This window comes from Labeo rohita, chromosome 14 (genome assembly GCF_022985175.1).
Source record: "Labeo rohita strain BAU-BD-2019 chromosome 14, IGBB_LRoh.1.0, whole genome shotgun sequence".
In the NCBI taxonomy this organism is placed as follows: domain Eukaryota; kingdom Metazoa; phylum Chordata; class Actinopteri; order Cypriniformes; family Cyprinidae; genus Labeo; species Labeo rohita.
Genome location: NC_066882.1, coordinates 19203085 through 19216639, shown reverse-complemented (window position 1 = coordinate 19216639; position 13555 = coordinate 19203085). Strand labels below are relative to the sequence as shown.

The following is a 13555-nucleotide window of genomic DNA, read 5'->3' as shown; positions in this document are numbered from 1 at the left end:
TCTCTAATTAAAGCCACTCTGGGGAGCCATTATGTGATTGTATCTGACCGGAGACGGTGAGAAAACGGCGTGTTTCCTCACAATAGCCTTGGCCTTTGCTAGAGTCACGTTTTCCGACAGAATGCCTTTTCTCCTGATTTTAAAACGTTTTTTTTCCTTTGCATTAGCCTATACGAGGCACACTCGAAGGCATCTCTGATGTCTGTCAGGATTCTTGCGTCCAATTAAAGTAATTATCTTGCCATGCCCTGACGGGCTCCGTATTGCGCATGGCAACCTGTTAATTAGTTTATTCTCCTGGTTATTAGTAGAGAAGCACATCAAACTTGTCTAACGCACTAATTGATTAAGACAAAACAGTGGCGTGCAAAATGACGTAAGATTGGTTGTGGCTTTGCAGCGGATGAAGTAATGAATATGGAGCAACACTTAATTTAATTTAGTATTAACTGACATGAACAAACAATGAACAACACATTTATTACTATTTATTCATCTTTGTTAATGTTAATAAAAACTGTTCATTATTTGTTCATGTTAGTTCACAGTGCATTAACTACTGTTAACAAACACAGCTTGTGATTTTAATAATGCATTAGTAAATGGTGAAATTAACATTAGCTAAGATTAATAAATGCTGTAGAAGCTTTATTTCTTTATTTCTTTTTCTTAACTAACGTTAACTAATGAGCCTTTTTGTAAAGTGTTACTGAATATGGCTTAAATTAAGTGTGGAAAAAGATGATTATTTAATGATGTGAAATTTGAACAAACACCCCAAAAATAATTTAACTTAAAGTTTGTAAATTTAGGATCAGTTGAGGTCAATATTTTATTTTATTTTATTTTATTTTATTTTATTATTTTGTTTTGTTTTATTTTATTTTATTTTATTTTTTTATTTTATTTTATTTCATTATTTTTTTATTTCATTTCATTTTTGTGAAATTTGAGTAGACATCCAAAATATTATTTAACTTAAAGTTCAAAAATTTGAGATCAGTTAAGCTCAATATTTTATTTTATTTTGTTTTATTTTATTTTATTTTATTTCATTTCATTTTATTTCATTTCATTTTTGGGAAATTTGAATAAACATCCAAAAAATTATTTAACTTAAAGTTCAAAAATTTGAGATCAGTTGACGTCAATTTTTTAATTTAATTTAAATATATTTATTTTATTTTTTTATTTTGTTTTGTGAAATTTGAATAAACATCCAAAAAATGATTTAACTTAAAGTTCAAAAATTTGAGATCAGTTGAGGTCAATATTTTATATATATTTTTTTATTTATTTTTTTTATTTATTTATTTATTTTTTTTTGGATTAAGATGAATTCAATTAATCAAACTTCTGTTCTTTAGAACCTTCTGTTCATCAAATAAACCTTAAAAAAATAATCAAGCTTTCTACAAAAATATCAAGCAGTGCAACGGTTTTCAACATTGATTATAACAAGAAGTATCTCTCAAGCACCTAAGCATATTAAAATGATTTCTGAAGAATCATGTAACATTAAACAATGTAGTTATAGCTGCTGAAAATTCAACTTTGCCATCACAGAAATAAATGACATAAAAAATACAATGTAAAACTGTTATTTTGCATTTTACTGTATTTTTGATCAAATAAATGCGACATTGGTGAACATAAGAGACTGAAAAACATTTAAAAAATCCTACCAACCCCAAACTTTTGAATGATACTGTACATTGAAGCAGCAACAGAAGATATATCTAGGGATCAGAATATTACAGAGGCTTGAACCAGTAAAGTCACCTAAAAAATACATACCATCACGTAGCTTTGTGGCAGTGAATTTTGTAACAGAAAGCTACACAAATGTAATTCAGAAAATGCAAAAATCCAGAAATACCCTTTACATTCTAAAAATAAATTAATAAATGCATAAAAATGTATTTTTAATTATTTATATTCATTTTAATTGCTCCTTTTCCTGTATTTAACATTTTGTATTTTCACTTAAGAAGTAAATCTGAGCTGTAGAAATTTCACACGATTTGTCCCCTGCGTGTAAGCAGAAGAACGAGAATCTCTGATCACTTCATGGGCACTACCATGTGTGAACATTCAGGATGAACTCCTGCTATTAGTGTCTCATTAGAGCACAGAACACAGCTCATTATGCAGATCTTTCAGTTTCAGCTCAGCCAGATCACTTCACTGTATCTAAAATCTGATACCGAACATCCTCAGGGCAGGAGTTGACCATCTCTCCAATAACTCCACTGACACAGCTGCTCTCTGCCCTCCTCTCTGATCCCTGTGTCATTGTCTCATTGGCTCCTCAGGATGTACTTCAGCTTGGTGAGGAAGTGGTTTCGGAGCCGTACTACTGCCAGCTGGAGGCGGAGACGTGCCGGGTGTTCACTGAGCAGCTGGGCCGATTTGCTCTGGTCGGGGAGTCCCTCAGCATGGCTGCCGCTAAACGCCTAAAACTTCTGCTGTTTGCTCCCGCCTACTGCTCCACGCTCGAGTACAACATCCGCGTCTACTGCATGGACGACACACAGGACCTGCTAAAGGTGAGGCCTTTAAAGGGATAGTTCATCCAAAAATGAAAAATACTCCATGATTTACTCACCCTCAAGCCATCCTGGGTGTATATGACTTTCTTCTTTCAGACGAATAAAATTGGAGTTATATAAAAATAAATGTCCTGGCTCTTCCAAGCTTTATAATGACAGTGAATGGCTGTTGAGATTTTAAAGCAAAATAAAGTGCATCCATCTATGATAAAAAGTACTCCACATGCCTCCGGAGGTAAACAAAGGCCTTCTGAAGTGAAGTGATGCGTTGTATAAGCGCATTCTCTAGCTTCCGCTAACTGTCGTACAAGCACTCACAAGCTCTGGTGAGAATATGTTAACCTTTCAAGAACCAGGTTTTGTTTTCAGCAAAGGAAAACCAGTCTCCTCTTGGCTTATATTAAAATCCTCTGACAATTTTCTTTACAAATCCTCGTTTTGTAATTCGTGACCGGTGTTTTGTCTTGCTCTCTCCACTGCGCCTCCACATTCGTCACCGCGTTCACTTGCGCTCTATGTTATCCACTGGAACGCCACTCTCTCGTGAATGCACTTACGACAGTTAGCAGAAGCTAGAGATTACGGTTTATAAAAATGTAAATATGGATATTTTTCTTATACAAACACATCGATTCACTTCAGAAGGCCTTTATTAACCTCCTGGAGCTGTGTGGAGTACTTTTTATGATGGATGGATACACTTTACTGGACTTCAAAATCTCAACAGCCATTCACTGCCATTATAAACTTGGAAGAACCAGGACATTTTTTAATATAACTCTAATTGTATTCGTCTGAAAGATGAAAGTCATATACACCTAGGATGGCTTCAGGATGAGTAGTTCATGCCGTAGTTTTCATTTTTGACAATTTCTGAAACATTCAGAAGCAAGTAGTCATACTAAAAAAAGATTGTTAGACAAATGTCCAAGTAAAAAGTTTTAGAAGAAAATGTTTTTGTGCTAACATTTTAAGAACACCAAATAACTTTGAATGAACATTCCATTAATGTTACTGTTCATAGCATTGAAAGAACCTTGCCAGAACATTCTGAGAGCATTTAAAAAGCAGGTCATATGGGGTTTCGAAAATATTTTTTTCATCCTTCAATGTAAACAGTCTGCGAAAGTTATTAATCAAACATAAATATTCTGTCTCTCAAATAAAAAGAGCCGACTCAGAATCGCCTTAACGAGTCATTATATTTTCAAATCTTCTGCTTCTTAACGATCTACGTCACTTAGTAACACATTAGCATAATCACGTCTGCCCACAAATTACGAACAGTCTGACCTGCCCACAAACACTTCTACCGTGTTTACATCATGCCGAGAAGACGCTGTGTTCTGCACTATGAAAGCAAGTATGTTTTATTTCATTGCCGAAAGATGATGATGTGAAGAATCAGTGGTTAAAATTTTCATTTTGTTCCATGATACCACAGCAATACAATTCAAACCTTTTGTTGTGTGCTCGTCATTTTACCACAGACTGCTTCGCTATTCTTGGCTTTTATCTTCATTGGCTTCTAATCTTCTTTGTTTGCACTAACAAGCGTCTCCGAACCACAGCTTGTAAGTATGATTGATACATTGTGTACATATTCAATTGAGTGCTCAAAATATCAAGTTTTTTGTGCAAATATGTGATGTATACCTAGTGCAATACTAGGTTTCCAGGTAAATCTCAATAATACTGTCTTGCTGAAATAGTTTTGATAATTCGTTGTTAACCCACTATTTTGTAAGAATGTGTCGATTAATGTAGACTGTCGTTGTTCTAATTACTTTGTTTAATAATAAAGAATGTAGTGTAGCACACAGACTTTATAATCATTGTAAAATTTGCCGCATTGTTGTTTGGTTAAGTGTTTACAGTTTAGCAGCTAAACTGTAGCTGTGGGCACAATTAGCTTGCATTAATAAGTTAAACAAAATAAAGAACAGATTGGAGCACTATATAATTGTTTTATATAAAGGTGCATGTTAGGGTTGCCAGGTTGTCACAACAAAACCCGCCCGATTGCTACTCAAAATTAGCCCAATCGCGTTTCCAGGGGGTTCCCCCACTAAAAATTGTGTTCGGGGGTGTATAATACATATAATACATATTCTCATTTCAAGAGCTAAATATGACATTATTGAGGTGCTTCAACCTGCAACATCAAAACAACTGCAGACTTGGCAACACATATGGTAGCTCTCACTAAGTTGCTCAAGTACTCCTCTCTGTACCAATCACAACAGGCTTGGCCAGCTGACCAATCAGAGCAAAGCAGGCTTATGGAAGAGTTTATAGACATTATGCTCAAAACAGATTTGAACGAACTCATTGACAAATGACTATGTATAAATGTATATTCTGGAAAAAATTACAATGTTTTCTGATGCATTTATACCTGTTGTAGGCGACTCCAACACAATATTAGGACACTTTAAAAACCATATGACCTGCTCTTTAACTAATTTTGTCTTCTCTCTCAATCCTAATCCTTATGTAAGAGTCTTTAAATGTTTTGTTTTGTGTGAAAGAGAGAGTCATATGTGACTTCTTAACAATTTGAGTGTGAGTAAATGTTGACAGAATTTTCATTGTTGGGTAAACTATACATAATTTAATTGCTGATTGACCTTGCTGTTTAAACTAAAATGTTGGTCACCGGTGTTGCATTCTTTTCTCTTTTCTTTCTTTTTCATCAGACAATCAAATTATTTCAGTTCCTTCTGGCTCACACTTATTTTTTTTTGCTCCCCCTCCTAACAGATCAGGAATAATCAAGAGCTAATGCCAAAGCAGCCTCCCTCGAGGAGCACGTCTGAGCAGACTGTTAAGATTTCATTTGCATGCTTAATTAGTAAATGAAAAGGAGAGACTCTCTGGCCATGGCCCCTGAGCTCCGCTCGGCTCTCACTGTCAAAGTAAGAGGGTCCGTTCCCTGCTTTGCCCACTCCAGCCTCTGAGAGGCTGCCAGAAAAGATGACCTGCCCTACCCAAAGCTGCCCGCTGGGCCCCACTAGGGTGGGCTGTCGGGGGAAAGAGATTACGAAAGAGATGCCAGGAATTTGCCCGGTTTATTTAAAATGAGCTCTTAGCCATGCAAAGATGAGAAGTGCTCCAGTGAATGATGGGTGTGAGCACCTCCCCTTCAATTCTCTCCAAAGGGTTCACAAGAACACTGACTGTTCTGTCATTTTAAAGTGAAGTGTTGAGGTGGTGATTTGTTGCGCCCCCAAAAAAGCCCTGTTTATTTTTTTTTTAACAGGAGTTGCTGTTATTTAGTGATTAAAAATGTGAATGTGTGATGTGCTTTTATCTATAGCCAGGGTGTTGAGCTGCTAATATAGATGCTTTTTTAACCCATGACCTCCTTTCATACTAACCTTGCCTTTGATCAGGAGTGGGCCGCTCCGGGGGAACCTTCATACGTGGACGGACTCAGTCATGCAATGCTCTTGTGTGGTGCTGCTTTCTATGAATTCACCCTATCTGCATTTTTACTCCCCTCAAAAATGCACAGACTGCTGCGGTGAGCCACAATGGCCTCATAGGATATGCAATTTTTTACACAGTGGTTTAGCGGGGAGTCGTGTGGACTTTATGCTGATCTTTGTCAGTATGAAAAGGGAGAGTTTTTGTTTCTAAAGCCAAAAAATGTACTCTGAATGCGAATGCTTTTGCCAGATAATGTTAAACTTAGAAATTAAATTTTTAAATATGTAAAAATGCGTAAGAATGGGCGCAGCCATTTGTCAGTTTTATGGGTCTGGTCTTTAGCTGTACAAAACAGCTTGTTTTGCTGCTTGATATTGCACATTTGTTTGTTTTTTTCACATTATTTTAATGTATTATCTTAATTATAAGCACACTGGTTTGCAGTGCAAACTAAACTAAACATTTATGTTGTTTTTTTTATACAGCATTTGATTTTTGAGTTGCTTTGAATAAAAGCATTTGCTAAATAGATTAATGTAAAAACAGTTTTTTCTAGTTTTGTGCCAACTATAACTTTAAAGTTTTAAGAATCATTCAAATACTATGAAAATATAAAAAAACAACCCCACAACTATAATAATAACAACACAGAAGAACAGTATCCCTGAAATCACTTCAGCTGATGAATGTTAAAAACATTGACATTCAATCTGAATCCCCATTTAGAGAGCTAGAGCATTTAAAGCTGCAAATGACAACAGTGCGCAAGCTTATAATGAACAGAAAATGATTGTCTATTGTCTGCTATAGTACTTGTAATTAGCGTATATTTAAAAATGCTCATAATCAGATTACAGTAACTTTTTTATGGATTGCATATTATTCATACAATGACTGAATTATTTAATTATTCATAATTTGATTTATTGATTTATTGATTTTTTTATTTAATTTTTTTTCCCTTTCTAAAAACACCAGTGTCATACCAAGTATGAAAAATAATTAAGTCCTGACAAAAAAAAATTAAAAAAAAGGAAGACTTTAGCTGTGTCATGTCATTGATTTCTATGTTTTTAGTGTTCAAGGGTTTAGATAATTCTTATTTTACATTTTTATGATTTAATTAATTAATAGCTTTTTATCAACTCACAAACCCAGTGCAGTTTATACATTATGCCCAGTTTAGGAAACCCTGGTTTGATATGATGATGTTAATATAAAAAAATATAATATAATTTTCTTTTTCCACTTTTTTATATCAATAATAGTATATTTTATGGTAAGTTTAAAGTAAGTTTGATTAAAAAAGTAATCTAAATGTAAATCAAAAAAGTAGTCAGAATACCTCAAGTAGAAATAGTATGTGCTCAAAAAAGAAAAGCCCAGACCTCAGGTGCGTCAACCAGGTAGCGAAATTGTCTGCACACTGGCAAGCATGCAATCAGACAAAAAAAAAGGTCTATCAAAAATATACATATCATTTTTCATATGCAAAAGTGAAAAAGTGACAAAAGTTCATGGTGTCTTAAAAATAGACCAAAGAGCAGATTAGGAAATATATATATATATATATAGACAATATATAGACACTTTTGGATACCTGGTTGATTACCTAAAATAAGTAACCTAGATTAGATTACTAACTACGTAATCTGTAATCGTTAACGGACAACTAATATATATATATATATGTATATATATATATATATTTATTTTTTTTTTTTTTTTTTTTTTGCAGACAATGTTAGAAACCTGGTTGATTACATTACCTAAAACAAGTAACCTAGATTAGATTACTAAATACGTAATCTGTAATCGTTAACGGCACTGCAATTTGTAAGTATACTACCCAGCTCTCTTTATAGTTACAAATCTTAGTGTGAACGACCTTTAAACTATAACTATAACTATAGTTTTCATAATTATTTGAGTGTGTTCATTTTGTTAAATCAGTTCTTTGGCAAATCTCTGTGCATCAATGATTTATGAAACTCCTCATACAGGAATCATGAACAACTGGAAAGGTCATGAACAAATCATGTTAACTCATTGATCAAAAACTTTTGGACCCTGCTTTTTGATACAGCTGCACAGTTTCACATGTAATTATATTCCAAAATAGTTTAAATTATTACTCATTGCACGCTGCATTCTTAGCTCATTAGCGAGAAAGGTCTACGGTTGTTTTCTCTTTCAGATCAACTGCTGTTATTAATGACTTTTTTATGGCTACACTGATGCAAGAATGCATGTTAAGCAATGTGTTTGCAATCTTGCAATGCATTGGCCAAGCATTTGTGAACTCGTGTAGAGTATGTTTGTGGTCTAACAGGTGTTTCACCCCCTGAGAACCACATCTGAGTCCCTGATTGACTTTTCTTCAAAGATGTGAGGCTGATTTATTGTGATGGAATTATTATGCTAATCGTTGCTGATAACGGAAGAGGATTTTAGAATTAGCATAGCATTAGAAGCGTCGGTCATGACAAAGATGCATTGTTATTTTTTTTAATGCATCTTTCTCCACCATTGTCTTGGGTGAATATTAATTGCATTTTGATTGCCGCAGGGCTACTACATTACTTCGAGAAACAGTAATGCACCACAAATGAAAGCGATACCGCTATTATTTTTGGTGGTTGTCTCTCTTCCGTTGAGCTAAGAACTTACCACACTATACTAATACTTTTTCTCCTTTACCATTTCCACTCTTTCTTTCTCAGTCATAAGCTTTGCTTGTGCCTAAAACAACAGAAATGTTTAATCTCCCAATTAAGCCACATTAAAACAATGACATTGTCTTTAATCACAAGTATGGCATTTAGGAGTCAGTAACATTTCAGCAAAGATGCTTTCAATATGTTTGTGAGTCTTATGGGACCAATTACATAAATATTTAATGTAAAGCAGCCTGTTTCAGAACTGCTGGTTTTACTGCTGGACACATCATAGCTGCACTTCCTAAAGCTCAGCTACAAGACTTGTGAGAAACACTTTCTTTGATGTGCTTAATCATTGTACTTACAAACATACATGACCTCCATGACCTTATTAGGCCATGCTGACCTTATTTGAGCCTCAGTGTTGGACAAACCGCTACGCCAAGGCTTTGACCCTGTCATTCGTAATGTGATCGCACCGTAGTAGCTGACCTTTCAACAAAGCAAGATTGGCAGTGTCTGCATCCACTACGATCCAGATTGTAGTGCACTAGCATTAACATGTTGCAAAGAAGCACCAGCAGAGGAATGTTTTGGGTTCACTGGTTTATCTGGCTTGTCACCAAGCATTGGATTGTAAAATATCCTCTCGTTTCAGAGATGAATGAGCGATGACCTTTGGTGCCTCTTTCCAAATGTTGTTCACATTTAATCAAGACCCGTGTGATATTCTCTTCTCCCTCCAGACCTTTCAGCCCAGCAGCCAAATGTCTGAGGAGCCACGTCTGGTGTTTCCTATCTGCTGACTGGGCTAGAAACAAATAGAGAGAGAGAGGAGAGCAAGCATTCTCATATTTGACCTTTCGTCTAACGTCTGAGCGTATGTGCGTGCGTTCACGCAAAAATGCTGCACGGCATTGATCGCTGACGTAACATTTAACAAGACAGTCGAAACAAAGCCTGTGTGTTACTTACTGTTGCTCTGATTTGTCAGATTCATCTCTCTCTGGAATGCTTGTTTGGAACGTCGCTCGTGTTTTTGGTTTTTAATCAGAGAGAGGAGGCAAGGGAGAGAAATATTTGAGGTGTTGGGTGGAAAGGAGAAAAATAACCTCATCACCAGCTGGAGAAAATGCACTGACATATGTCTAGATGATTTACATCTGTGAAATGTTTGCCTCTATCATTCACATCTCTTTTCTGACTTTTCTGACTTGCTCATCAGCTCAGAAAGTGCAAGGTCTGTTTTCTCACGGCTGAGAAGTCACGGAAGACGCCATGCGGAAATTAGTCGACGTCAGTCACTTTGTTATGCTCTCATATCTTTATGCGCTGTGAGACAGTTGAGATTAAGTTGTAAAACTGAAAGAAATTTTCTATTGCTGCAGATACTGTCATTAAAATCAAAGCCTTTTTATTTAGTTCACTGATTTAAGAAGTTGCGTAACAAACTTGTCTCGGTGGTTGTTAATTTATGCCGGGCTCATTTTGATTTTATACGGTATGATGGTTATTTCTTGTACCTTATTACTGGCAAGCCAGTGGGGACAAAATGGGTAGAGCCCGCTCGGCATTCATGTTTAATAGCTTTTTATTTGAATAGCTCTGAGATAGATATACTAAAAGGAATTTATTAAGGCATGCATCATTATTGCCATTGCTCATACTTAGGGGCTGGGACTTGGTACAAATCCCTAAAGATAAGTACTAAACTTGGCCATGTAACTGTTGGGCTTTTTTGATGTGACTGAACAGTCACCTTAACAACCACACAAATCACCAAAGCAATTATATAGGCCATTCTACAGAAGTGGTGCAAAGTCAGAGTTGGAAAGTCTTGGAAAAAAAAAAGAATTTACCACAAATTTTGTATATATGCAAACTGTATAATATCCAAGGTACACTTTAGTAGGGGTGTAACGATACATGTATTCGTACCGAACCGTCACGGTACGGGCATCTCCGTTCAGTGCATGAGGCATTACAACGAATACAGGCAATTCACCCTCAATCCAGAAGGGGGCGCCCGCAGTAATGCAACTCTGTTTGATAACCGCCAGCAGAAGAACAGTGAATGCCAGGAGTTGCGCACTTGAAAACAAAAACCACTAGACAGTGACCATGTGCTGATTCTGAACGCGTCTCGCGTCACTGACAAATGAGTATAACGTTAACGTACTTTAAAGGCTTGCGCACTCAACTGTCCTACATCTCATTCGGCACAAATCCAAATATTCGATAATATTTGCGATGTATCCAAATGCTAAACTATTATTTATTATGTAAATTATAGACTTTGTTCACCGGTTTGGTTCACTGTGTTTTATTTTGATAAAATACCAACTGCGCTGTCAAGTTAGCAATGCTAGAAGTCTAGAACTGATATGTTTTGTGTTTGTGTGTGCCGGCGTGATTTCTTCAACTTTCCTCATACCAGCAAAATCAACTTAAACAAAAAACAAATAGAATGTCGCTTTCTGGCATTTGAGTTTCCTTTCTGTCACAAAACTGAACTGAAACTCAGCAAATATAGGCTACGTTACGTGTCGCACACTTTTTTCCCCCTTGTCTATCAGTTAACTAAATTAAATATATTTCAAGTGTTTATTCCTTGTATGTATACATGTACTGCAGATTTTATAGCCTATATATGACATTCATTTAGTATTTTCACATGTAGATGGAGAAAAACAGTAATTTATACTACTGCCTGTTTTAAATAAATGAAAAGAAACCTAGCATAGTAGATTTTTTTTTTTTTTCTGAAATCGTATCGAACCTTGACCCTCGAAACGAGGTATGTACCGAACCGTGACAAACCGTGTTTCGTTACACCCCAATTTTCTAGTAATTGTGCAGTTTATTCTCATGTTATTGTATTTTCAGAAAGCGTTAGAATATGTGTCATCTTCCCAAATTTGTCACTGCTGAAACACAATAATATATAATGTAATAAGAAGGGTTATATTGACCTATTAAGATTTTGCTTACATCTGCCTTGTAAATATATATATGTTTAGTGGTAAATCAATAACAATTACAATTTTAACAATATTTCGAGTGTAATTTATTAGATTTGTTGTATTTTGAATCCATTTTTTCTTTGTAAAAGGCAAAAAGTTAATCATACTGATTTCAAACTTAAGGATTCATTAGTCTAAATATACGTTGAACCAAACACTATAACTTTTTAGTTGATAATTAATTTTATTTATTTATTTATTTTTGACAAAACATCCCTTGTTTTCAGTAGTGACAGTAATGTTTTGGCAGTGACCACATAACATTATAGAATTTTAACCTACATACTAAAACATACTAAAATACTAAAATTGAGTTTATTTCCACCGAATACAGGTTTGTGTTCCATGACTTGCCATGACACCTTTTTTAGCTTTATTTATTTAATTTGTTAAAGGGACAGTTCACCTAAAAATTAAAATTCTGTCGTTGATTACTCACCGTCATGTCGTTCCAAACCCGTAAGACCTTTGTTCAACTTCAGAACAAAATTAAGATTTTTTTTATGAAATCCAAGAGTTCTCTGACCCTGCATAAGCAGCAACTGACACGTTCAAGGCCCGGAAGGCAGTAAGGACATCGTACAAATAGTCCATGTGACATCAGTGGTTCAACCTTAATTTTATGAAGCTACGTGAATACTTTTTGTGCACAAAGAAAGCAAAAATAACGACTTCATGCAACAATTTCTTCTCTTCAGTGTCAGTCTTTGACGTGCGTTCAGGACATGCAAAATGCAAAAAAAGTGAACTTTTGACCGCTGCGGTTCAATCTTCTTAGAGTTGACATTAAGTGTTTTATCTTAATGGAAGTTTGGGTCACTGTGAACTTTGTAAACACATTGCCCTTTCGCCTGAACGGCTTTTAAATGTTTAGCTTGTGTGCGTTTGGCGGAGAAACGTTTGTAGCTTGTGAGTTGTAGCAGAGCATCTAACCTCCTTCTGTCAAAGACGGCGAGGGGAGATAAACTATAGAAGAGTCTCTTGTATTCCCAAATGGAGTGCAGCAGTAGTCCGTCAGAGCCCCGGCTCAGCACACCACAGGAGCTGTCCAGGCCTGTGAGGATGAAGGGTTTGTGGGCTCCGGAGGACTGCGGCCATGCTTCCCATAATCCTGTTATCTGTCTCTCTAAAGCTTACCACTCTTCTGACCCGAAGACACCAGTGTTAAGCTGCCTCTGTCTCCTCTCCATTCGTTTTTTTGTATTATATCGCTCGCTTGCTCTCTTTTTCGCCCTCCGGTTCTCAGTTTTCCAGTGAGTAAGAAAAAGTCAGAGGGTGGTCTTCGTCCTAGATTTTTTTTTCTCATTTAGTCACTGTCAAAGAATAGAAAATCTTTTTATTCCCAAGTATTTTAAATGGCTAAGTCATCACCATCTTGTCTTCATCCCTAAGACCTTCACATTGTCGCCTCCTTGTTTATACTTTAAAAGACTCTGTACAAAAAATTACTGTGATTACTACAGTTCTTGTCAAGGGGAACAAGTGGCAGTTTTTGCCCCAGGCAAGAAAAGATTTGACCAAAGGGGGGAAAAACACATTTTAGTAGTTATATTTGTGCTAGAGGAGTTCAAATCACAATCATACAATATATACGTATACACATTTTTTTTTTGTTTATTATATATAAGTAATATATAAAATATATATTATTTATGTATTATTTCTATTTTCATGTATTATTTTTATTATTATTACATGTTTGGTTAAAATTTATTAAATTTTTACCATGTTTTTACTGTGTACAGATATCTATATTTGTATATTGCATGGTATATTGTTTCTAAAGTACAATTTTGCGTGCAATTAAGTGTTTTTTTTATTGAAAGAAGTCATGTTTGGATTGTTTTAATGAATTTCTGTGACAATTTATTAACTAGACAATGGGGTG

General features: G+C 35.4%; 1 protein-coding gene across 4 annotated transcripts in view; it reads left to right on the top strand.

Moving 5' to 3' along the window:
* Positions 1–13555, top strand: part of unc5a (unc-5 netrin receptor A) — a 236850-nt gene that overhangs the window by 207285 nt on the left and 16010 nt on the right. For all 4 annotated transcript variants that reach the window (XM_051127773.1, XM_051127772.1, XM_051127771.1 and 1 more), the window contains one exon: positions 2316–2549. In XM_051127773.1, the coding sequence (XP_050983730.1) occupies positions 2316–2549 (234 nt within the window). The remainder of the gene's footprint in view (positions 1–2315; positions 2550–13555) is intronic.